The sequence below is a fragment of the Choristoneura fumiferana genome, chromosome 8 (assembly GCF_025370935.1).
Source record: "Choristoneura fumiferana chromosome 8, NRCan_CFum_1, whole genome shotgun sequence".
NCBI lineage: Eukaryota > Metazoa > Arthropoda > Insecta > Lepidoptera > Tortricidae > Choristoneura > Choristoneura fumiferana.
Window position 1 is genome coordinate 10,434,311 of NC_133479.1, and position 26,909 is coordinate 10,461,219.

Here is a 26,909-nt window from a genome sequence, read left to right on the forward strand (position 1 = left end):
TAAATATGTTGACGTGCGCATCATGTGTTAGCATTGTGCGGTTGGTACCGTATAGGGCATGGTGGTGCTGACTGGAATGCGTAGCGGGCGCGGCCGTGTCGTCCTGCGGCGGCGCGGGCTCGACTAGCAGCTCGACGCTGTCACCGCCGCGCTCCAACACCGCGCAAACTTCCTCGAAGCTTCGCTCTGTAAGAGGCACTCCGCCCCATTCTAACACCTGTCATAAAAAATCTAATATATAAAATTCTCGGGTCAAAAATGTTTGTGAACAAACTCCTTCGAAATGGCTTGATCGATTTTTATGATTTTTTTTGTGTATATTCGGTAGGTCTGAGAATAGGATGTAAACTATTTTTCATACTTCTACGAGGAGTATTTTTCATACTTCTAGATGGAGTCGCGGGCAACAGCTAGTAACAATATACCTAATACTCTTTCTTACACGATTGCTTGAAAAAGGATTTATCTTTTTCTGAGAAAATTCGCAGATCAGAGCCCAAAAGTAGCAGTCAGATTAACTCGAAATTTGGTAATAGTATGTGTGTGTGTATAGAGCTCCAACGATAATATTATGATCCTAATCCTCCAAAAACCTATTTTCATGGAGCGAAGAGAAAGATAGTTACTAGTACTCTCCTCCTTCCAAGACGTACCTTATCTCCTTGTTGCAAGCCGGCCAGGTCGGCGGGCCCGCCGGGGACTGTCCACACGATAACGGCCTCTCGACGCCCACTGGCGTCCGGTTTCCCGCCAACGACGCGCATACCGAATCCTCGAGCTACATTTATATAGCATGGCTCATTACTCAAACATTTATTAGCTTTGACGTACCCAATGAATACGTTCCGCTAGCAATAAATAAACTGTGAAAAAACAACAATCTAGCAAACAAATGTTACTATGAACAGGCAACTCTTATTATTTAATAAACTGGGAAGGCCTATTATGCTACCACCAAGACCTAGAGTCAGGCACACCGTAGCACGCTTCGGCTATGTGCAGGTGGCGAGAGATTTTTCCTCTAAGGGCAAACGACAAGTACAATTTGAAGTAATGAAATCCCATAATGTTTAAGTGCTTCGAGCACAATTTTGATGCCGAAAACGTTTCGTCAAGGGCGATATGTCAAAAACATGCCAATACCACTTTAACCCTTTATTGGTGTACAGTAGGTTAATTTGACAAAATTTAAGGCTTGTTTTTTTATACTTACATACTTAGAACTTTAAGGACTCCAAAATTACGACGTGGCTTGAATCACGAACTTTTTTTTTGTCAAATTAAGGGTTAAACTCCCTATAGCTGGATTACACCTATCATTAAGACTGAAGGCAAAATTAAACCTTTAGCGGTGCTCCAAACCAAGTTCTACTTTATTAGTAGCCTTATGGCTGGCATGGGAATTAAGCAGACATTATGGCTTTAAGTTGCTTTAACTTGCTTTGCTAAGCAAGCCTATTACGCCTATGTAGGTAGCTTAGGGTTGAGCGCAGCACACATTTACATAAACAAAGGTAAAACTTACATCGGTGTCCCTTATCATTGGGGTCGCGACGTAACGAGACTCGCCTCGGCGAGCTGTCGTCCACGTCGTGTATGACAATTTTGATAGCCTCAGCGTCGACCGACATCTGTCGAGCGGCGGCGGCGGCGGCGGCGGCCGCGGCCACTGCCGCTGCCGATGGTGGTTCGCTCGGGTCCGAGGTGCGGGATAGAGCGGCCATCGCGCTCAGCGCTCCGGTTCTTTGTTGTAGTGCTGCTATGTCGGGGCTGGGTATAAGGTAACAATGATTATGTTTAAAAATACTCCGTTTGTTAAAGTTTTTTTAATAATAGGCTAGGTAGGTAGTTTTTTTAACAGCAGAATATAAATAATAGTACTAGCAAAAATACTGCATTGGAGTAAATTTTTTAGAAGTTAATTATGTACATTTGACAGTTGTAATGATGATGAAAACGCGGGTAGTTGTGTGCCGGTGTCAGTTTCGTCGGGTAGTCGCGCGAGCAGAGCGGCGGCGCGCAGTGCGCGTGTTGCAGCAGCCGCTGAGTCGCGTTGCTCCGAAGACGAAGGGCTACGGATTAGCCCGAAACATGTCGAGCTAAACTCGATTAAAGACGTGAGTTATCCGGGTCATTATATTTAAGTTAATTATGATTACGAAATACACATAATGTGGAATTCAAGCTATCCATCTAATTCGATTCTCGAGATATAGCCCTCTGACAGACAGATGGGTAGCGAAGCGATAGTAATAAAATTCCGTTAGGGTGACAACCCTTCGTGTAAGGAATACTAAAAAAGTGAAAAATTATGTATATTGTGATTCTCATGTTTGGATAAATATGTTAGATGTAGCCAAATTGAGAGGGAGAATGTGTAAGTGTGTGAGATGGTCCTACGAGACTCACAGCTGGCTGCCGCGGCGGCGTATGGGCCGGTCCTCGTCCACAGCCAGGCCGAGGGAGGGGGTGGACTCGGACGTGTCCTCCGCGCGGTACGAGCCGCGCCGCGACCCTGCGCCTGCGCCGCCCACCACGTCTACTGCTGACGCTCTAACAAACGTAGATTAAATTATTAATTTTGTATACTTAATGTGGTTGTCTTCAAATCCTTCCAGAATACTGCACAAGGTTATTAAGTTTGTTTGACTGAACACCCCTGTATGGGTTTTCATCGGAATTTTTGACTCCAAGTGTAGTCACGTGTTTGATGTGGTGCAAATTGAAAATCGAACAAAAAATAAATTAATATCAAGGGACACTTGACACCAGTTGACCTAGTTACAAACTAAGCAAAGCTTGTAAAGTCACCAGCATTAATATCTGCCTCAGCGGAGCGTGCAAAGATATCTGACACGTCCTTCCGGCCCTAGACGTAGGGCCGTATCAGATATTTATGCATGCTTGTTGTGTCAGGTATGAGGTGCTGGTGACTGTACTATGGACACTAGGCAACGGATAAACATAGACACTTATAGAGATAAATAATTACTTAAATACATACTAAACATCCAAGACCCGAGAACATCATACTTTTTTTTTAAATTGCTTATAATGTGTCCCACTGTAAGGCAAAAGCCTCCCCTTTCTTATTCATACAAATATCTGCCCCGGCCGGGAATGGAACCCAGGACCTCAAGCTTCAAAGTCAGGTTCCCTATAACCACTTGGCCATTCGGTCGTGTAACAATGAATGGAGTTAACAAATAAAGTCAACCACCAGCTGAAATAATATATTGGAAATATTTGGAGGCAAATTGTATAGGTAAAAGCAGAAGAATACAGCGATTTTTGTTTTCTGAAACTGATGTGCCAAATGAAACTTTCCGAAATTAACATAGGAAAATTTCGGAAAGTTCTCACAATTTTGTATGGGGATTGAAACTTTCCGATTCTTAAATTTAAATTTCCTATACATATTTCTTATGAAAATTTCCAGAAATTTCCGAGTACTTTTCAAACTTTTTGGAAACTTTCTCCAACTTGCACATCTGTATCTGATTGGTCAGCTCTTGAGCTTGACCTTGGTCAAGTTGAGCGCTAGAGCAGGCCTAGCAGATATTAATGATAGGCATCATCGATATAATCATTACTTGACATATTTTAGCATTTGAAAATTTACCAATAGTTAGTTGTCAAAGTGAATCAGCGGCGAAAAGTTGGTCAACAAGTATAGTTCGGACAAAAAAGTTGGAAGAAAAGGCATAACACCGTATAGCAAGTAGGTACAACATCTGAGTTAAATCCATAAAAATATGTTCAGGAATAAAGGAGGTAAAAAGAACGCAAAAATTATATTGATATAAATTTTTGAAGCTGGCGGCACTTATTGGTTGATATTATTGACTAAAGTCTCGCTGTCGTAAGAGGAAATTGCATTCGTACCTTTCCACGCCATTAACAAGATTTTGTCTACCCCAGTGACATGGACACGAGTTTTGCGGTTTACCTCACTGCTGTAATAATATCATACCACAGCACGTCACGCTATGTACCTATTACACAAAACTTTGTCGAATAAAGGCCAAATCTGTATCACGGATGAGAAAAAACAAGAGGAAATATCATAATCATAAGTCCCGGTTTGTACAGAATTCGTTCAAAAATTGGGGCTTTTTTAGTTACGACGAATTTTTGATTTCATGTTCGATGTTTAGAATTTTGCAACAACGTTAAGCCTTAATAAGACCTCATTTATTGGAGCATACTACCACAGAATCAAAAGCAGCTATCGAATACATACCTGACAAAGAATATTTTTAAAGCTAGTCGTATTTTCAATAAATACAAAGGAAATTGTGACGTATTGTGATATTAATAAGGTAGTTTCCAACTCAATGCAAGTGGTCGCTAAATCGCCTCTACCTTATTAAGGTTTAAATGTAAATAAATATCACGGGACACTTGACACCCGTGCTTGACACCAATCGACTTAGTCCCAAACAAAGCAAAGCTTGTACAAGCTTGTTTTATGAATACTATTCAACGGGAAACATTATAGATAAATACATATTAAACATCCAAGACCCGAGAGGCCGAGAACAAACATTCGTATTATTCATACAAATATCTGCCCCGGCCGGGAATCGAACCCGGGATCTAAAGCTTCGTAGTCAGGTTCTCTAACCACTTGGCCATCCGGTCGTCATTATAATTATCGTTGAAAGTCCGTGGTTACAGATTAGTCAATTACCTACCACCACTTAATGTACAATTTTTTTAAGTAGGTACTAATTCGGTACATATTGGGTACATCAGCTTTATGTTTAAAAAAATCACAAAACAGACAGTGGGGTTGCCAGGGAGCATGACGTTAAAATTCAACCCGTGAAATACTTGTTATTGGGTAGTAACTCCGATGGTCAACTGTGGTCTTCATCATCAGTTCCACTTCACCAAAAGATGATTTTCAAGAGCAAATGTACGAGTTACTACTACATATATCCAATTTACTATAGGTGTCCCTACAACATTTGAAGAGTTCCCTCGATTTCCTTAAGATCCAATCATCAAATCCTGATTGGGTGCTTATGGGACCTAATTGAAGTTAATAATTATTAAAAGTATATCTTATCAACTTACTACCATAGTCTCATAAGAATATTGTATAAATTAACAATACTTGGATTTACTCAGTTATCCGAAAATAAATTATTTTGATTTTGGTTTTTTTGAAGGCATTCCTAGACGAACACGACATTTTCAAATCGGTTCATAAATGACGGAGTTCTGAGGTAACAAACATAAAAAAAAGATACAGCCGAATTGATAACCTCCTCCTTTTTTGAAGTCGGTTAAAAAAGGAATACATGGCTATAAGACTAATGCTACTCAAACTCATAATCATCATCAGCCTATAGCAGTCCACTGCTGGACATGGCCTCCCCCAATGTGCGCCATTGCAACCGTCCTCGGCTCGACGTATGGATTTTCTACCAGCAGTCTTTCGCAGATCGTCAATCCACCTAACCTAGCCGGACGGCTTCCTACACTACGTTTGCCAAGACGCGGTTTCCACTGAAGTCACTCACTGTCGGTACTTTGACAGATATGGTGGCCAGCCCACTTACCACTCAAATTAATAAAGTCAGGGGATATGGAGAAGCTGTAAAGTAAACCAGTGGTCGATGTCATTACTCACCGCCGGGACATGGGTGGCGGCGCGCCGAGTGAGGGCGCATGCGCCGGCGAGTCCTGCTTGTCGTCGTCGACGGAGCGCTGCCGCGCGGTGGGCGCGCGCACCGAGCGGCGCCGCGCCGGCGTGACCGTGCTCGGGCGGCGAGACTCGGTGGCCGGCGTTGCCGTGCCGCCGCCCTTTAACTGCCGCAACGGCAGCGTGGTTACTCATACGCGCTCCAACATATAAAGCTAGGTTTAGACGAAGCCAGTGTTGGGCTGCCAATTTCACTCTGGCTTGTTATTGGCCCCGTATAAACCATTTTTCAGGACAAGCCATCCAGGAATAAAAATGAATTCTGCTGGCCTCAACTAAACAAGACGGGCCAGGCCAGCGCTCGCTGATGGCTTGTTTGGGAACATGTTTCGAACCAATTAGTGGTTCGAATCAATTCTACCGAATACGTGTAGTAAATTTGTGCAGTAGAAAAATATTGTTATCCCTGAAACCTCTAATTATGGCAGTTGCTAGAATGAAACAGGCCATGAAAAAATGAGGTTTCGGTACAATAAGTAAAGAGCAGCCGCAACTTGTTCATAAACCCACCAAACTTTTGATTATGACAGACGATTGACAGACTTGACGAAGGTTACAATAATAGACGTAAACGAAGGTAAATCACTGCGGAGATTAAATTATGTCACCTCGAGGACATTGGGAAAGGCTAGAGATGACATTTTATCTTTCCCCTATACGTAGATGTGAAATATGTATTATCACAGTTCTAGGTCGCGAGGGCGGGTAACGAAAATAATGCGTACAAATTGTAACTATATATTTTATCAATGCGTTTCCGTGTACGTTAACACGATATCGGGTTGGTTTCGTGATTCACTATTATGTATGGCAACCTCGGAGCACGGGCTAGTCGACCCCGTGGCACACGTGTTACGGCCGCGGGAAATTATGACGAAAACTGGCAATTTGTACAATGTGAAGTTTATTAACTTTACCGCATGTTCCGCTATGTTATAGGGGGGGAAATAAATCTCCTTGATGGGAGTAATATAAACCGAAGTTAATAATCTAATTTAACCCTAAGTTTGTTTAGGTTTGTTGATGCCATTTGGGTAAATAAGGTCTATAAAATACCGAGCCTGGAGCTGGCTTAGATTAGCTTTATGCTAATTTGTGTTTGTGGGATAGTGTGCCACCTATTGACTGGCTAGATAGAGGTAAGGGTACCAAGTGTTTGAATTTGGTTTGTATACAGACAGTCCGAAAAACTGCATGTAAAGCCATTAAAAAAACCGGCCAAGAGCGTGTCGGTCACGCCCAAGATGGGTTCCGTAGCCATTACGTAGCCATTGAAAAATCAAGTAATATTTTTCTAAGGATTTCGTATTGTGTAGGTACCTACGGAATCTTCGAAGTTTAGAGTACGGAACCCTAATTAGTAGAAATGAAAGTTAGCAAATTCCTTCCTGACTGTCACATTTATGAGGGATGTTGCTTGAATAAGGCAACATATTTGTTGTGAGGAATATTTAAGTTCCTTTTTTTATTTTAACTTAACAACAGCAAACCCCACTAGAAACTGGCAAAATAGTCCTCAGATGGCCACATATTTTTTAAAACTACTTAACTAACACAAACTTTATTAACTTTAAATAATGTAAAACAGGCGGTAGCGCTAGAGAGAAAAATACACAGTATTACCTACTACGAGCGGTAAGATTGATAAAATTGGTAGTAATAGTGGGAAGAAAGTAGGAGTATTCTTACTGGTAGGATTTCGTTGTAGTATAATAGTGAAATGACTCAAAAAATGCTTAAAGCTTCTTGGCTTTAAATAATATCAGCATAAACCATAGAGATGGTTCCAAACATTACCTTTTCAAGTTCCTTGAGCGAGGCGGGCGAGACGTCGGAGTGGCGGCGCAGCTCTGGCGAGCGCGGCGGCGCGAGCGCCGTGCTGCTGGCGCCGCCGCCGAGCCGCGCCTCCGAGTGGCGCCGCTGCAGCGCGTCCAGCATCGGCACGTCCAGCAGGGAGTCCGTGCTGTCCTGCGCGGACGGCGGCAGCCGCGGCGCCGCCTTGCGTCGGCACACCGAACAGTGCCATTTTTTCTGTAAATAAATAAATAAATACATACAGATAGCGCGCGAGTGGAATGCAGAGCTCAGGAATGTGACAGTGTTGCGACCTTATTAGAATTATATATAGAAATATATCATACCTTCAGAAGGTATGTCGATTTTTGTTGTTTATTTAAATAAATATGGCTCTGTTCATTAGGGGACAATTTTGCCAGTGGCTAGTAGGTTTTGCCGTTGTACGGTAAAAAATCTAGAAACGAAATATTTGAGGTACCTAGTGGTGTATGAACGATGACAGCGCGGATCCGGGTATGTCGATAAATTTCTAAAATAAATGTTATTCTAATTTTGACATATTTTTTTATCTAACCTAAACTTTTATTTGTCTCATCCATCGTAGACGCAACGTGACTCAACACGATGGATGTAACTCGATTAAACCGTCAACAAAAAAAAAACAGAAACGAAGTCGGATCAGTCATCATAAATAAATAAATAAATAAATAAATATAAATATAACGGGACAATTAACACCAATTAACCTAGTCCCAAAGTAAGCTTAGCAAAGCTTGTGTTATGGGTACTAAGCAACGGATAAATATAATTATATAGATAGATACATACTTAAATACATATTAAACACCCAAGACCCGAGAACAAACATTCGTATTTTTCATACAAATATCTGCCCCGACACGGGAATCGAACCCGGGACCTCAAGCTTCGTAGTCAGGTTCTCTAACCACTAGGCCATCTGGTCGTCATCATTAAAAATAAAAAATACTTAATACGAGGTGCAGTATGAGTTTTAGCGCGATCGATACGTGTACGACAGCTGTCAAGGACAGCACTACACTAAAGGCGACTGAGGCGAGGCGTGTGGATAGCGGGGGGGAGAGGCTCCGCTCTTGACGACCAGACGGCCTAGTGGTTAGAGAACCTGATTACGAAGCTTGAGGTCCCGGGTTCGATTCCCGTGTCGGGGCAGATATTTGTATGAAAAATACGAATGTTTGTTCTCGGGTCTTGGGTGTTTAATATGTATTTAAGTATGTATCTATATCTATATAATTATTTTTATCCGTTGCTTAGTACCCATAACACAAGCTTTGCTAAGCTTACTTTGGGACTAGGTCAATTGGTGTGAATTGTCCCGTGATATTTATTTATTTATTTTTCACCTCAGGCCCCGACTGCATTCAACTGTTTCAACAGTGAGAATAATTAAGGCAAGAGATCGTTTAATTTACAATTCAAACTATGTGTAGGTACACATTATGAAAAGAGTGATGCAATTAAAACTTAAAGAAAAAAAAAGTATCAATATTTATATCAATACAAAAGAAACTATACATACATTTAATTAAACAAAGTTTATTATATTATACTATAGTATGTACCTATCCTCACACAACTGAACTGAGGACAATCCTTAATTTGCTGTCAAAAACATTAAGTCGATTTTGTAATCAATCTGATGATTATTCTTTTTAAAATTTATGCAGATAATTTACGCCGTGTTCTTGTTTAAATAATTAAATAGCCTATTTACCTACCTGTACGATAGTCCAGATTCGATAGAACACACAAACCTCGCTAAGTACATTATAATGTAAGCGTACGTACTAGTGGTTTTATGTTACGAGGCAGCAGTTGCCATGAAGCATGAAAGAAGCAAATTTTTGGTACGTAGCTGCACTTCAAAGTATTTCTTCAAAAACAACAGTCGTATGACTTTCTTATATGGCGCTACCTTTCAAAACTCCTAACAAGGAAAAGTTAAACAAAATAAATTTACTTGAAAAGTTGCTTGTTTTCTTTTATAATGTTTTCGATAGGGCTTCTCTCCGTGGATATTTATATTTCTACGAAGAAATCCGTACACCGCAGATTTCGTATAATACTTGCTAAGGCGTGGTAAACAAGATGTTATGTTATGTGTTTGTTGTGTGACTTAATGGATTTTGTGAATTATTGCCTTTTATAACTGATGAAATTTATGTGGAAATTGTATGCTGAGCATTTATTTTTTCACTTACATATTGTTTGCAATTATTTGTTGAATCAAGTCACATTTTCATGTTTACCAATTGAAGTGGTTTAAATCAAATATCAGTCAAATCTTTTCTCTTAAAAATATTACTTTTGATTTAAACAAACAAACAAACACAATAATCTCTTGTCTTTATAATATTACCTACTTAGGGAATTCGTTTGTTTATATCATTTATTTTATAACTTAGCATGTGTGTTCCCAATCTTTTCTATACTACGGCTCAACAAACAAGTTTCAATTTTTTGGGACACCATTATAAAAGAAAATAGATGTATGTAGACTTAGATAGACTTAGACGTGTTGGGACCTATCCGTGTCTACCGTCTCGCGACGCAGCACCCGGGGAGAGCACCTCAGTTTGTGAACTACTAACTTGGACTAGAAGTATTTTATTGTAATAGCCTACCGCATCCTCGTTGTCAGCGGGCTTGGAGTAGGAGGAGCAGTCCTCGCAGACGCGGTGCTGGCAGCCGCTGCAGGTATGGAACACCTCGCCTGGCTTCAGCGCCTTGAGACACACGCGGCAGGCGCCCGCCCGCGACGGTGCCTTGCCCGCTTCCCTGCAGCCAGCATACATCATGGACAAGCATGTTTACAAATAATTCCAATCCGCATTGGCGATCCCTTAGTTCAAATAGCGTATCTACCTACTGTGTATTTTTTTTGATTGTGTTGTAACTTCTGATGTAAGTACAAGTCATTAAATAACATGGCAGATCTGTTTTGAAAAACATGTTTTGAATTAATATCATCATCATCATCATATCAGCCGTAGGACGTCCACTGTTGGACATAGGCCACTGCCATAAACCTCCTGTTGCTCCGGTTGGAAGAGGCCTGCATCCACCGTGAACCTGCGGCTTTAACCAGGTCATACATCCATCTCGTTGGTGAATAAACATGTGTGGTTGGTTTGATTCGCTAAAATGTTCTGAAATTCAGAAAACGCACTTTTTCAACTGTATCGGCAAAATCTGATACCTATTTAACGGAAACATTAATGTAATTTTGAATTTGGTTATCAAGATAAGTAGTTATTTCAGCAAATGTTATGACAATAAGTACTCGCGTAATCCCCCGCCTTATGATCTAAAGGAGATTTCCGGCAGCTGTTCTATGACAATAATTCCGAGCGTTTCATTTTACACGGAAGTGCTCCGAAAGCCCGTAAAGATATTATTTCTTTACAAAGCCTTCTGTGAAGGCAAACAACTGTTTGTAACTAATCTAATCTTAAATATGAAAAACCGTGTTCCGTATAACAATGTACTGTACCGATGGGGGGTGGGTACTGTACCGATGCTTAAACAATATTTAATATAATTAGTTGCCTTACAGCTTATTTGATACAGTAATAACATTTTGTACATTTGCAAATTATATAAGTAATTTAGCATTTTATGTACTGATCTTTAGATATATTAACAGTTATAAGTACTATAACATACTTTAAGTGTAATTTTTCTATACCGAATATTTGATATATTAGGTATACTGGCATAATATTTTTTGGTATACTGTTATGAAGACTTAAGTAATCCTTAATTTATAATTGTTACCAGAAAAGTAGATTAGGTTAAAAAGTAATAAAAAAATAAAGAAAAAAACTTTTTTTTAATTATACCTAATGTTTACTATTAAAATGATCTGAAATTAAATCAAATATTATCATATTGAATGAAATTATATTCATTACATTCTCATCTAATTCGCATGGAGTATTTTAAGTACTTTTAAAATGAAATAATTTTTAATAATAAAAATAATAAAAAAATAAGAAAGTTTTATCTACAAAAGAATATAAACGTTGTTTCCAAAAGTGCAATATTAATTACCTTTCAGTTTTAGCCGTCGTTGCAGGAGGCGGCGGCTGCGCGGGCGGCGGCGCGGGCGCAGGCTCGGCCGCGGGCTCGGGCTGCCGTGGGCCCAGCTTCGTCACTGCAATATTATAAATAAGTAGGTACAGGTAAATCTTTTTTTTGATTAATAAAAAAAACAAAAACTGTACTCTGTAGTATAGTAGGGCTGTAAGTAGGTCTCTTTCTACTACTAGCGCTTTCGGAAAGATAATCGTTTTTTATTTTTTATTTAAAAAATTGTTTGATTGGGTCAACAAAATGCTGCTTTACCTACTGTGAAAATTTAAAAACTCTCTAACCGTTTGTGTTTATAACCTGTGTGATAGACGGACAGACAGATGAGCGGACGTACATGTGAGTGACAGCAATAGGGTTCCCTTTGAACCCTTCGGGTGCGGGACCTTAAAAAGCAATTCACGATAAGGTTGATCCAAGCAATAAAGTAAATATGGATAACGAATTTCAAATAATTTGACTTCACATGAAATCCCGAAATCCAAGCAGTTATCTTTAATTAGCGCTAGTCTACATGTACGTATACCTGACGCTCTATAAATAAACACCTCAATCCTAGTTTACGACCTGATAATTAGTGCTGCGGTCTCGCATTTAAACTAATTATCTTTACAAATGAATTTTCCTTCTTCGCAATCATTACCCCATCAGCCTGTTAAAACTTAATCTCATAAACCCACTAATTTGCCCGACCAACACCTAGGTAAATACAATTAAGTACTGCGTCGTTAAAACCGCAAAATTGACTTAAATTACAATACCTAATTTAACTGCGAAAGCCGAATTGAATAGAAAATTGCAAAACCTTGTCGGTTACAGAATAAATTAATAAGACAGCCGCGAGATGCTACTTTGCACTCAATATTAAAATTCTGAAACAAAAAGGCAATTAGCCTAATTTATTCAATACATTCTGACTTAGTTACATGCCTCTCGTTTTTGCGTGAAACGAGTTTTATTGGATTTTATGTTTTGCTTATTAATTAAACACCTTAACAACTTACTACGTGAGTTTATGTCAAGAAAAAACTGAAATAAAACCTGTGTATAAACAGTAATAGCAGTATCTAGTTTTTTGGTAAGGAAAACATCGATCGTGAGGAAGCTGCGAAGCAATTCAACAGTGTGTCAAGTTCCATCCACACTGGACCCGTGCGGAAACTACAGGTCAACCTTCTTAAAATGAGAGCGGCCTGTGCTGCCCAGCAGTGGGGTGTATAGGCCGAAGATATTATGATGAGGTGAATAGTAGCATAGTAGGCTATTACAGGTGTGACGTATATTATTTCCATCACGTGTTAGTTTCATTTAACCTAGATAAATGGTAATGAAAATGAGATTGTAACGTAGGTACAGACACTTTTGTTCCGACTGCAACGAATTATCTCGGTGCAGCTCGTATTTATAAAATACAAACTAAAATTAAAACGTGCACACCGGTTCGAGTCGAAAACCCCTTTGTTAACAAGAGATTTGTGTTCAGCTGGGGAAAACGCAACTAAAATGTTTTTAAATAACTACATGATAACATGTCCGTAGTTTTGCCCCCGTTGAAAAATGAAAGATAGTATTGTTACATTGATAAGACTAAAACAAACAATCAAGGATACATTAATTTAAATTAAAGCAACCAAACATGTTCAGAGTGCTCGTGATCACGTAAAATGAGCCATTACAAATTAATTGTAGTCCCAAAAGCAGATCGTAACGTGCTCGGCACAACAACTGCCGGTTTCAGGGGAATGTACTTTTTATATGTGCTCGATTAATTACGTGGAGGATACAAACACGAGGGTATCCGATAAAATATATGGATTGGCTAAGTATATTGGTGTTGAGATAAAACAAATTTCATCAGCTTGATTGTCACATTCTAATTTTTTTTAATCATTTCTTATTTCACCATACGGGTAGGTAATGAAATGAATAATGCCTTTCATGTATGTAGATTAAGTAGGGTTCAATTTGTTAATGTGTCAAAAGAATGTCGATATGGTTCGTGTAAAATACAAACAGCGCTGTGTCACCCGTTTTTTTTTTGGAACTTGTTGGACACGCTACCGCGTATCTAGATAATCCCAATAGATATGAAAATATATATATGATAAGACAAAATTAACGAAAAATACTCGTAATATTCTCAAGTTCGGTGTACAATGAGCAAAATAGTAGTAAAAATGTATAAAGGTAAAGTAAGATTATTCATGAATCGACCGGGTGCGAGTCGGGCTCGTGCATCACGGGTGTTGTACAGTCAACCAATTTGATTTCTAGGCCACTGTAGAACCTTGCCATAGTAAATCATTTTTGGTTTGTCTATAGCAATGCTTATTGGATACCGCCAAATCTCACAATGACAGGTTTTGTGGTGGGTTAGGAAGGACTAGGAATCACATTGGTTGACTGTAGAGTCAAGGGAAACATAATAGATTGTACAACAATTGCATAAAACGTTTGCATAAAACTTTGTGACGTTATTGATAGATGACATAAAGTAGGTGCATTGGCAATGTTTATGTTTTACAACCTTTTTCTTACATAGATAATTATTACAATGACAAGAAGCACGTCACAAGTATTATGTCACACTCTTTAAACTAATTTGCTTAATAATGCCAATATTTTAGATTATCTCAAATTGTTACTGTTATACGTAGAGTGCAACTACAATACCTCTGTGTCGTTGCGCCAATACATGACGGAGCACCAGCTCAAAACGTGATAGAAGTACGGGAGAAATTAAGCACCGAGTTTGGGGACAGATAGATATAGGTCGATTTGCGCCTCACCGTTGTCCACCTAAGTCTCCAGACCTCACGGCACTGGACTTTTTTATGTAGGGCACGATCAAAGACGAAGTGTACGGACAGAATGTGATACTATTGTGAAAAAATTGTAGAAAAAAATCGTGAAGAAAACTACTATGTTTATTCTTACACTGTCCAGGCCACTCTGTTGTGGAACTCCCTACCGATAGACTTGAGGCGCGCAAAGTCATTGCCTATCTTTAAGTCTATGTTTAGAGAGCACTATCAGTCATCTTGCGTATGAATGTTATAATTAGTTTATTTATATGTTGTTATGGTATCTATCTACGTATGTGTATTGAATGTGTTAGTTTTATGTATTTTTGATATTGCTCTAATCTACTGTAAATTTCACCACCTGCTTATATTTATTCCGTATTTTTGTCCATTGTAAAGGTTGCCTGGAAGAGATCGCTCTGAAGCGATAAGGCCGCCTATTGCTTACCTTAGAAAAATCTCTATGTATATACCTGTGCTTTCTGTACTGCTTACTGTGTTGGTGTGCAATAAATAGTTATTGTATTGTATTGTATTGCCGAAGGTGCAATGCATCGCCACACTCGGGCACGAGTTGCTGCCTGTATAATTAGAAGTAATGGAATATTTGAATATCGGCTGTAGATCCCTAAGATAACAGGTATCCTTTTTGCCTTACACATGTTAGAGATTTACGTAGGTACGTACAAAGGGTTGTCACCAATATTCAACATGACTTTTTTTATATTTTTTGTTTTCTTTATAATATTCGCTCTAACCATTACACATCGAATGTACATCACTTAAGCTTAACATTAAGGCCGTGTACACATATTTTTGCAACTTTGGCCGTGTCGATATCTCTGCCTTTGACTGTACTATATTTTAGAGAACGTCCGTCGTCCGTTTCCTCCCTGTATAGGTACGACTATGTACAAAATACAAAATGTTAAAAAATGAAACTGACTAACTGTTTAAGTTTATTAAGCACAGCCACTGAAAGATAAATAACATTTTTTTTTCTTAAAACTAGCAGACGGACATCGTAGATCTAATAGAGCTCCGTAAACCCTAAAAAAGTAGATGTATAATATATACATATATAGTCTTGGAGGCTGAGTGTGCAAATATGTATAGTCACATATTTTAAGGAGATGATAACTTTTATCAAATTGTATTGTATTGTCACCTACGATTTTGACATAACTTAAGGTCTATTAACCCAAACGGTTGTCTGGAAGAGATCGCTTTTAAGCGATAAGACCGCCTATTGTCTACCCTGAATGTATGTATAATATATAGATTTTTTGTACTGATTTGTGGTGTGCAATGAAGAATATTTGTATTGTATTGTATTGTATTTTACAGTTTAATTGCATTAGACATATTTTCTGCGGAAAATAGACTGCGATTGACTTGAACTTCCGATATTTATACCCATTAAATAATACGTCTAAAATATGCCTACAATAAATGTTTAAAAGAATTGCTTAGTGCTGCAGAGTTCGATCTGTTGTTGTCTGAAAGCACGACGTACCTACTCGTATGAAGCACCGTAGCACATTGCCGTAGCACTTTCGTAGCACTCTACGTGATCGTAGCGCGACTAGTATTCGCGACGGACGTAGTAACGAGGCTGCCACTCCTTTTGTTTTATTCTATACTATTGAAAGAGTAGTGTCAGTAGCTAGTCAATTGATGTTGCATGTTTACGTTAAATTAAGATACCTAAAATCACCTAAAATAAAAACCCGTGGTGGCGTAGGGGTTTGACCTAATGTCTTTCAAGCAGAGGGTCGTGGGTTCGAGTCTGGGCTCGCATCTCGGAGTTTTTCGGAATTTATGTGCGAAATTACATTTGAAATTTATCATGAGCTTTATGGTCAAGGAAACATCGTGAGGAACCCTGCACACACCTGAGAAGAAATTCAATGGTATGTGTGAAGTTCCCAATCCGTACTGGGTCCGCGTGGGGACTACGGCCCAAGCCCTATCATTCTTAGAGGAGGCCTGTGCCCTGTAGTGGGACATAATATAGGCGGGGATGATGATATCTAAGCTGAAAACTTAAAGGAAGAACTTTAGCGACATTTTGGGCACTGATATACATTTTTATCCTTGTGAGTCGTGAATGTGCTAACATATTAGTAGTTAGTAGAATAGGAAAACGCAAGAAAGTTTCTCGGGTGACATGGCCATGACGTCATGTCGATGTCGCAAGCAACAACCCAATACTATCGAAATACAAGCGTTCGTTCTAAGGTTTCCGAACTTTTCCTTAGCCAAAACACGACTTAAGTTAGTTGATATTCTTTACAAAAAACATATTTCAACGAGTACAACGTGAACAAGTTTTATATCGACCATAATGTAGCTGTAATAATATTCTTGTAAAATTGATCTACATGCAAGCAAGTTTGTAAACATTTTACGAGTAGCAAACTTTACTCTTACCGAGGTAACAAGTTTTGGGTAGAACTTTATTTCTTGTTGCGAGGCATAAAACGCTGTTTACCTCCTTGCTTAGTAAAATTTAGTATAACAAAGGTTTTGTTACCTAAGTTTTGTGTCTCATAAGAAAGCTATAAAGTTTACTGGTAAGCTGTCTTTGTTTGCCCTGTTAATTAATGAATCAGTGGCGTGTTGTATCTACTTCAACTATAACTAAAGAAATCTATGTACATATTTATTGTTATAGTTAACACCGCATCAAAATTTCTTTTTAAAAGTATGAAACTTGTTCTGTTAGCGTACACGTGCAACAATTACGCAAAGGCAGCTATCAATTTGAAAGTTTCTTATGCACGCAGGGGTATAGTCACGTAGGTATTACAGTCACGCGCAAAATAAACCGTTTCATTCATAGTTTCAATAATGTATAGTCGCAGTCAACATTTTAACGCGTGATCACTCGTAACTCTACGTTCTCGTTTAACACAAAACGCATTGTAAATTCAGTCAGCCTCAATTACGTTCACTTCTTTGTTATGGATTTCTAAATTACGATTGAGAATTCAAATAAGTCCGCAGTTTGTGTCTGGGGAGGGGGGAGGGGCAAGGGGCAGGAATCCACTAACAACAAAGCGCGGGCGCCGCCGCTCGTCATATCCCGCTATGTGAATATTGAGAAATGCTCATAAATTCCGGCGTGAACTTCGAGCCGCTGCTGTCAAATACTGCTCGTTATTGTCCCAAATTCGCTCGGAATATAATGAAATTGACTTGTCACTTAAAGGCTTCATGGTGAACTCTGAAGTATATTTTTAATGCGTGCTCATCATTGAAATCAATGCCCAAAGGAGAAAAGATATCTATATATAAAATGAATAAAATTTGTTCCTATTTGCAATTATTGCCCATAAGACGTTATTTCTTAGAACGTTACGGGCAGGCAGCCAAGTGGCGTGTTGTTGTTCATTGTGGCATTCTAAGAAGAATGCCTATGTTCAATAGTGGCCATATTAATGATGATTAATATGAAGTGGATGTCTTCAACCGATTGAGATGAAATTTTGCAAGCATGTATAAATCCGATGACAATGCAATATTATTATGACGTAGAGCTGATCTGTGATGATGAATTTAGATGTTGGCCATAGGAACTCTGTAATAAAACGACACAACCGCATCGATTTTGGTCTCATTTGATTCGTCTTGATGACTGCCTACTTTGGTAACCAGGGGCAAAAAGTACCGCCAACAAAAAAAGCTTGCATTAGATTTTTTTACAAAAAATGATTACTGAACTATTTGTTTCTAAAACATTGTACGGAGGTGCGGAACCCTTCATGCGCGAGTCACTCGCACTCGCACTTGATCGATTTTTTTATTTAATTAGATTTCCTTTAACAATCTACACACCACTTTCACTACACAAGTACACACTCTTGACATGTTTATGCGTATCTAGGATACAACTTTCAATGCTATCATCTGCTTTATAAAAACCCAAGAGTCCCAAACCACTACTAAACTTTATCGAGGTAGCAGTCAAGTTGTAAAAGTTTTTATTAAACGTAAGGTGCCGCGTCGTAGTTCACGCACAATTAATTCATCGCACTAGCCCACAGGCGCGTAAATAAGGGTTAGGGCATTCAAGCGTGAAACTTTACTCCGACCTACTAACTCTTCGTACCCAAACGCACACACTCGTGGTACACACAGCTACACAATTTACACCCAGCGTGACACAATACGTGCAACATATGTTTCGGCTGTGTACAACTTCATCAAATTTCCAAGGGTCCACGTGAACAAAAAGTTAGAATGAATGTGCCCTTCTGAAACAGTAATTACTAGGCCTACTTGCCGATATTAAATAATTGAAATAGACAAATTAATTATGATGTTTGAGTAAGGCGTTTTTAAAAGCTTTTGGTTATCCCACAACACAACACCGTTTTTCTGATTTCAAAATGTGCAAACCATTTTTCAACCATTTCCTTGGTTAAGCTGAAACTGTACATAAGTTACTTATGTAAATCCGGGACAATTCAATGATCTGGTAGTGACATTCTAACGGTCTACCTAGGATCATCTCCGCAGGATGATGATGGATGATACATAAATACAGTTTAGATGACAATGTGAGTAAAAATAACAAAGAGTACAATGAGCAGAAAAAGCTTGTACCTACTAAAAATTTCATATACCAAAAAATATTTCATGTTTATATTACGCGAAAGAAAATTGTATTTTTGCCAAAAAAACGATGTCTTAACATCTTTACAACAATTTAAATTAATTTGCATTTATCGTTTAAAAAACTAAATCCAAATTGTAAAACAATAAATTGGACACACAATAAAAGCCTCGTAAATGATAAATTGACTTTTCTTAAAGCAATAATGATATTTATACCAGTCCTCGCTCCGACGCCGCGCCGTAAGTATCACCAAATGAATTGGAAACAACTGAATTCATTTATTATGGTAGATAATTTTGTTTCGGACAATAACGGAGTTTGGGCGGATCTAATTAACAATGCTCTTTGCATTATAATTGTTACGTCGAGTTTCAGTTCGACTAAGCTTCAAAGACTTCGCAAACGGAAAATTGATGAAGTTACGGAATTAGTGACGAAATTCGGGCTCAGGTAGTCTCTACAACTTGGTCCTTCCGCAGCTCGCGAGGTTTGTTCATGACATTTATTTGTAGGTGGATAAGTATTTGTATTTTATTATACTGTGATACCTAAATACCTAACCATCATGGTACTGTCGGATGGTTTTGTTTGTCTGTTCATCTGTAAACTTTAAAGAAATTTTTAGATTTCAGTGCATTAAAACTCTTTTTTTTTTTTATTCTACTGGGTGGCAAACGAGCAAGTGGGTCTCCTGATGGTAAGAGATCACCACCGCCCATAAACATCTGCAACACCAGGGGTATTGCAGATGCGTTCCCAACCTAGAGGCCTAAGATGGGATACCTCAAGTGCCAGTAATTTCACCGGCTGTCTTACTCTCCAAGCCGAAACACAACAGTGCAAGCACTGCTGCTTCACGGCAGGATTAGCGAGCAAAATGGTGGTAGCAATCCAGGCGGACCTTGCACAAGGTCCTACCACCTGCATCTTGAAGTTAGAATCTTAAAAGTAAACTGGTTTTATGTAATTTGTCTACATGAGATCGACAGTACCTTTTTTCAATTTGTGTACCTCCAAGCTACGAGCCTCACAAGTCATAAACCAGTTAGTGTATTGATACTTTATAGCTTTATAAATCTAATGTTAAATTAGCCGTCAAATCAAAGGAATCGGATAGCTGATTTGACATTGATTATCGTTATCTAGATGAAACTCATTAAATTTTATTTTATCTGTTTTTATCACTACACGTATATACGAGCTTAGCACGTTTCAAATCAGCTGGTAAGTGATAAATTATGGTGAGTAATTATGAACAATTATTTAATATTATGTTTAATTATACACAGAAACAGTCTTGTTTTAAATTAACCACACGGCCGAGTCTAGTTCGGCCTCATTTTATAATGAGCCCTCTCATGAGCCATAGTTTCCTCATGGGTACATTAAATAATGAAACATTAGGTTTGAAAGTGGTCATTTTGTGTGAGTTATGTTTCAACACCTCATTCAACACCTCATACCTACGAGGGGCGGCTGAAAAGTAATCTACCTAACTAAGAAAGAAAAGACTATTGAGGGTGATGTTTTTTTTGTATGTAATCCTCTGCGAGAGAAATGCACTTATTACACTTTTGAAATATGTTAATTCGATAAGTGAACTAATACTGCACGGTGAAATTTCTTTATATGCCGACGACACTTGTATTTTTTACTACGGACATTCAATTAAGGATGTTCTTGAACCGGCACAGAGAGATATTGATAACCTTCACCGATGGTTTCAAAGTAATTTACTCACTATAAATATATCTAAAACATCATACATGATTTTTAAAGCCAAAAATAAGAAAATTGATCATCATACACCTTTGAATATTAATAATGTAAAATTAAAACAGTCGAATGAAGAGAAATATCTCGGTCTGGTTTTAGACAGTGGCTTGACCTGGAAACCACACATTAACAAAATTAAATCAAAATTATCATCTCTCTTAGGCTCGCTACGTGGCACAGTAAGATGCCTTCCCAGTCAGGTTCGTCGTAATATATATAATTCCCTTGTCAAATCACATTTAGACTATCTTATTGAGATATGGGGCAGTGCCGCTAAAACTAACCTAAAGGATATTCAAATAATTCAAAATAAAGTCATTAAGGTTCTCTTTAATTATGACTTCCTTACTTCTAGTAAAAAAATATACGCAGAAACTAAATTGATGAGTCTTAATCAGCTGTATCATTTTCACACGTGTATCTTAATTAGAAAAATTGTAAAAAAACAAATTCATTGTTCAATTACATTCCCCACTAACAGGGAAAAAGGACGACGAATTCTCCGCAGTGCGGACAATCTATACGTTCCTTTCCCCCGAACTAAATGCTATGGTCATAAAAGTATATGTTTCGAGGGAGTAAGAATGTATAACAACCTACCAAAGCCTATTAAAGAAGTGAAGTCTTTTAACATCTTTAAAAATCTACTAAAGGTTCATATTATCAATAACATACCTGTATCCTAAATCTGAATCCGTCCCTGGCGGTCTGTCGCCGGGCGCACGGTGTACGAGTACATTTTATTTAACTTTAACATCAATAACTAGATCTACCCGATATTAATATTAGTTTTGCTATTGGCGCAACAATTACCCACTTTAAAATTTATTGCTATATTTGTTTGTTTGTTATATGCAAAGTAATACTCACGTTCGCTATGTACCTATATTTAAGGCATGATTATTTGTTTAGTCTCATTAAGTGAAATGTAAAATTTCTTTTGAGAAAATAAAATTCTTTAACCTGAAATAGTGACATTAACCCATAAAAAAAATTTTTTTTCGGTTTATCATCAAAATCTTCGAGGCAATCACGACCACACTTAATTGTTTTGACCAAAACTTGATGGTGAAATCAGACCGGCACGAATCACCAAACTCAGGCAACATACCTACGCTGCTTTATCTGCGAGGGCGTATTTCCCTCTTTAGTGAGGAATTTTATGACAGCACGTTGCTCAATTTTCTTCAGTTTCAAATTTTCCTGCGACATGACCCGATGCGAGCGAACAATCAAGTGACAAAGGAGAACGAGACACCATAAACAAATGAATGTCCTATATTTTGAAAATAGAATAACCAGTGAATACGAAATCATAGTGGTCAGTATTTATTTCGCGTTACAAATAGGTGAGGAAGATTACTTTTCAGCCACCCCTCGTACCTCCTGAATTATAGTTTATAAAATCAAAAACAACCTATTAACCTTTACGAATTAAATAACAAAGTCTATTTGAGGCGAGTCCAAGGTTACCCATTGCAATTATTGCGTAAGTATCTAAATATTGTACGGTCAATGAAATGAGATAAATGTTACCAAAACATAAATGTTGCAACTAGCTGTAAAAGTTCGGCTCTAGTTGAGAAATGACTTTAGGCATGTAATTTAATTATGTAGCTGTTCACTTTGCTACACGCTACGATCTAATATTAATAGCCGAGGGCGGGATGGGCTGAATACAGAAAAGGTTGGATTGCTTGGAACTTAGGAATAATCCTCAGTAAAGATTAAAAAACTGGATCCGTTGTTATAGAATCTAGTTATTGGGGTAAAGTACACTTGGACATGGTTGATTGCAAGCAGACACACTTATTGAAACGTAATGGAAGGTTATGCAAAAACTGAGAAAATATTTTCCAACGATTGCTTTAAATATAACACCCTCTTATTGTCTTAATTGGCATATTTCAGATATAAAATCCTGTTATTTCGGAAATAAAAGGGTATGGAATGATTGGTTTGGATCGACAGATGGACAGCTGGTCAGAAATGGGTGATCCTAAAAGAGTATTTTTTTTCCTTTTGAAGGGCCGTAGGTACTCTAAATAGAATATCTACAGAACACATGATTTGTCTATAATAATATGTTAACAAAAGATATCGCGGGTAAGTTAGAGCAATTGTCATGGTTACTTTTTCAGCTAGAATAACAAAGGGATTTTTGTCGGGTTTGATTGTTTTGGGACTTACTGGTAAATAAATATTGAATACCTACGAGTTTGTTACCAAATCGATCATCAAAAATATCGTGTAGGTCTATGAATTAATGATAAACAATCAGTACAACTTGGGGATCTTCGAAAAACGAGCTTTACTACTCTTTTCTGAAAGGGCCAGCAACGCATCCATAATTCAACTTATGTATGTTATTTCTTTGGGCGGCGTTGATATCTTTCCATCAGGTGACCCGCCTGCTCACTGTCTTCCTATGATGTAAAAAAATAAGATATTAACCTTTAATCAAGGAGTAAATAAGAACCCAGACCACAACTGGTTGGTAAAAATTCAAGTCTTTTGCTAAAAATATAACGCAAGTTTTTATATTTTTTTCCCATTTTTATGGATAGGTAGTATTTTTCTTTTTATTTTACTGATATCCAAAGCTTGCGAAATAAATCCCAAAATTATTTATTATCAATCACAATGAAACTGCCATATCTCTTCTTTCCTGCAGTCTAGATATAATATTTTGTACAGTCGCCATCAATAACATCGGAGCTATGCAGATGGCCAACATATCTAACGCACTTATGCAATTGGCAATACAGTTATGTTTACGGGTACCTAGTTAACTCCAATTTTTACGATGGTACCGTAAACTTCATTTTTCACAAGTAATTAAAGTATGCAGTTGAATATTAAAAACCGTATCCAAATCAAATCAGAAGTTTCAAGAAAGATATAGACAAGGACATAGGCATAGATAAGGACACTTTTATATACACACAAAATATACACAAAAAGAAGAAAAGCAAAAATAACTAAAATTTACTTATTCTAAGCAACCTTTATATTCAAATATCATTCTCTATAATCTTTGCCGCTCTTTAAACTATCTGTCGTCTGGTAAACATTAGCGTTATCAATAGTTTATTTATGTGTTGCTGCTTTTCCCTCTGCGTATATTTATTTTAGACGTGTATTATATGTACGGTTGCTTATATGTATATACGAAGTGACGGATTAAGAATTTTTCCGATGAGAAATAACGTACTATGTGCCGATGACAAAAATGCTGGTAAAGCAACGCTGGAAATTTGCCATACGCCGAGACTATCGTGCCTGATAGGTAGCGTGAAAGAGAAAAAAAAAAGAAAGAAGACATTTATTCACTAACACGGAGACACACAAATACAATAAAATTAATAATTATTAATTACTAGCTTTTACCCCGGCTTCGCACGCGTAAACTATTCGGTGTGGTAGCTGCATTGAAATTTTCGGGATTTTACAAAATTCCCCTGGAAATTCAATATTTATATCGTGGTCTTCATCGAGGTTGTGTTGTGAATAACTGTACAAAATTCAAGACTCTAAACCCAGGGCTGAAGTTTCAGAATTTTACCCTATCACAAATTCAAATGCAAAATTCAATTCAAATCATTTACTCAGTAAATAGGCCGCAATGGGCACTTTTACACGTCATTTTTTATACTACCAGCGCTTGGAAAGACCATCATTGCCAAGAAGAATGCGCCGCAAGAAACTTGGCAGAAAGTCTTTTTCAAAATAAAATAATTACAAATGAAATACTTAAAACTAGTATACCTGAGCACTACCTGTCATCTTGCGTATGAATGTTATATTTAGCTTATTTATGTGTTGTTATGGTATCTATCTACCTATCTATCTGTTAGATTTGTTGTGTAGTGTTTTGTATGTGTTAGTTTTATGTATTCTTGATACAGCTCTAATCTACTGTAAATTGCACCACCTGCTAAAATGTATTTCCTATTCTGTCCATTGTAAAGGTTGCCTGGAAGAGATCGCCTGAAGTGATAAGGCCGCCTATTGCTTACCTTAGAAAATCTCTATGTATATACTTGTGTTTTCTGTACTGTTTACTGTATTGCTGTGCAATAAGAGTTATTGTATTGTATTGTATACAATTAAAGAAATAAAAAAGAAATAATAATAATAATATACAGGGATGTATGGGGTCCTTAGTTACAAAACTATACCGTGGGATATCGGGATAAAAAGTAGCGTACTTATGTGTTATTCCAGACATACGGCTACCTACATACCAAATTTCATGACTCTAAGCTCAGCGGTTAATATTTCAAGATTTTATCCCTATCCCGTGGGAATATCGGGGTAAAAAATAGATTATGTGTTATTCTAGAGGTCCAGCTACCTACATACAAATTTCATGAGGTCCAGCTACCAACATACCAAATTTCATGGCTCTAAGCCCAGTGGTTGTATTTCGAGATTTTATCCTAAGTATCCCGTGGAATATCGGGTCAAAAAGTCGCTTATGTGTTATTCCAGACGTCTAGCTACCTACATACTAATTTCATGACTCTAAGCCCAGCGTTATTATTTCATGATTTTTATCCCTATCCGTGGAATATCGGAAAAAATAGATTATTGTTATTCTAGAGGTCCAGCTACCTACATACCAAATTTCATGAGGTCCAGCTACCTACATACCGAATTTCAAGAGGTCCAGCTACCTACATACCAAATTTTCATGGCTAAGCCTAGTGGTTGTTATTTCGAGATTTTATCCCTAAGTATCCCGTGGGAATATCGGGTCAAAAAGTCGCTTATGTGTATTCCAACGTCTAGCTACCTACAACTAAATTTCATGACTCTAAGCCCAGCGGTTATTATTTCATGATTTTATCCCTATCCCGTGGGAATATCGGGGTAAAAAATAGCCTATGTGTTATTCCAGAGGTCCAGCTACCTACATACCAAATTTCATGGCTCTAAACCCAGTGGTTGTTATTTCTAGATTTTATCCCTGGGTATCCCGTGGGAATATCGAGTCAAAAAGTCCCTTACGTGTTATTCCAGACGTCCAGTTACCTACATACTAAATTTCATGACTCTAAGCCCAGCGGTTATTATTTCAAGATTATATCCCTATCCCGGGGGAATATTGGGATAAAAAGTAGCCTATGTGTTATTCCAGAGGTCCAGCTACCTACATACTAAATTTCATGGCTCTAAGCCCTGCGGTTGTTATTTCAAGATTTTATCCATAGGTATCCCGTGGGATATCGGGTCAAAAAGTCACCTATCTGTTATTCCAAACGTCCAACTACCTACATATCAAATGTCATGACTCTAAGCCAGAGGTTGTTATTTCGAGATTTTATCCCTATCCCGTGGGAATACCGGGAATAAAGTATCCTATGTTTTAATCCAGGTTATAAACTAACTTTTCGCCAAATTTCATCCAAATCCGTCCAGCCGTTTCAGCGTGAAAAAGTAACAAACATACTCACTCACTCACTCACTCACTCACATACTCACTCACTCACAAACTTTCACATTTATAATATTAGTAGGACTAGCGTAATTGTGATAATTTTGATAAAACGCAAGCAAACATATGTGTTTGCTAATAATATGTTATTAGCACATTTTTCAAGTCAGACAACAGTAACACCTAGTTATTAAGTACTGTTATAAGTTTGACCGCTGTGTGTCTGTCTGTGGCACCGTAGCTCTTAAACGGATGAACCGATTTAAATGCAGTATTTTTTTTTGAAAGCAGGTTTTCTAGAGATGGTTCTTAAACATGTTTTATCAAAATCAGTTCAGCCGTTTTTGAGATATTGAACTTTGAAGTGACAAAGTCGGGGGTTTTCCAACTTTTTGTTGGTTAGGTTATTAAATACGGATAATAAGACTTGTTTAATTGTTAGAATGTTCTCTCCAAAGTAGAGTCTACTCGTGACCACGGCCACTGTAATGTTGCCGAAACGTCGAGGTAAATATTACTCGTGTGTGTTAGCGTGATAAGTACTGTGCGTGGTATTTTTACTACGAGTGAAAAACACGAAAGTTTAAAACGTTAAGTTTCTCTCCAGCTTCAAATGAAAAG

The 26,909-nt window shown here is 37.9% G+C and overlaps 1 protein-coding gene across 8 annotated transcripts in view; it reads right to left on the reverse strand.

Moving 5' to 3' along the window:
- Fife (regulating synaptic membrane exocytosis protein fife) overlaps positions 1-26,909 on the reverse strand; it is a 172,833-nt gene that overhangs the window by 17,384 nt on the left and 128,540 nt on the right. For 7 of the 8 annotated variants that reach the window (XM_074091158.1, XM_074091153.1, XM_074091154.1 and 4 more), the window contains exons 5-12: positions 11,606-11,708; positions 10,177-10,330; positions 7,511-7,744; positions 5,642-5,820; positions 2,410-2,553; positions 1,526-1,770; positions 654-778; positions 49-217 (exon numbers count right to left, since the gene is read on the reverse strand). In XM_074091158.1, coding sequence (XP_073947259.1) covers positions 49-217; positions 654-778; positions 1,526-1,770; positions 2,410-2,553; positions 5,642-5,820; positions 7,511-7,744; positions 10,177-10,330; positions 11,606-11,708 — 1,353 coding nt within the window. The remainder of the gene's footprint in view (positions 1-48; positions 218-653; positions 779-1,525; positions 1,771-2,409; positions 2,554-5,641; positions 5,821-7,510; positions 7,745-10,176; positions 10,331-11,605; positions 11,709-26,909) is intronic. The other variant, XM_074091157.1, reaches the window with a different exon arrangement.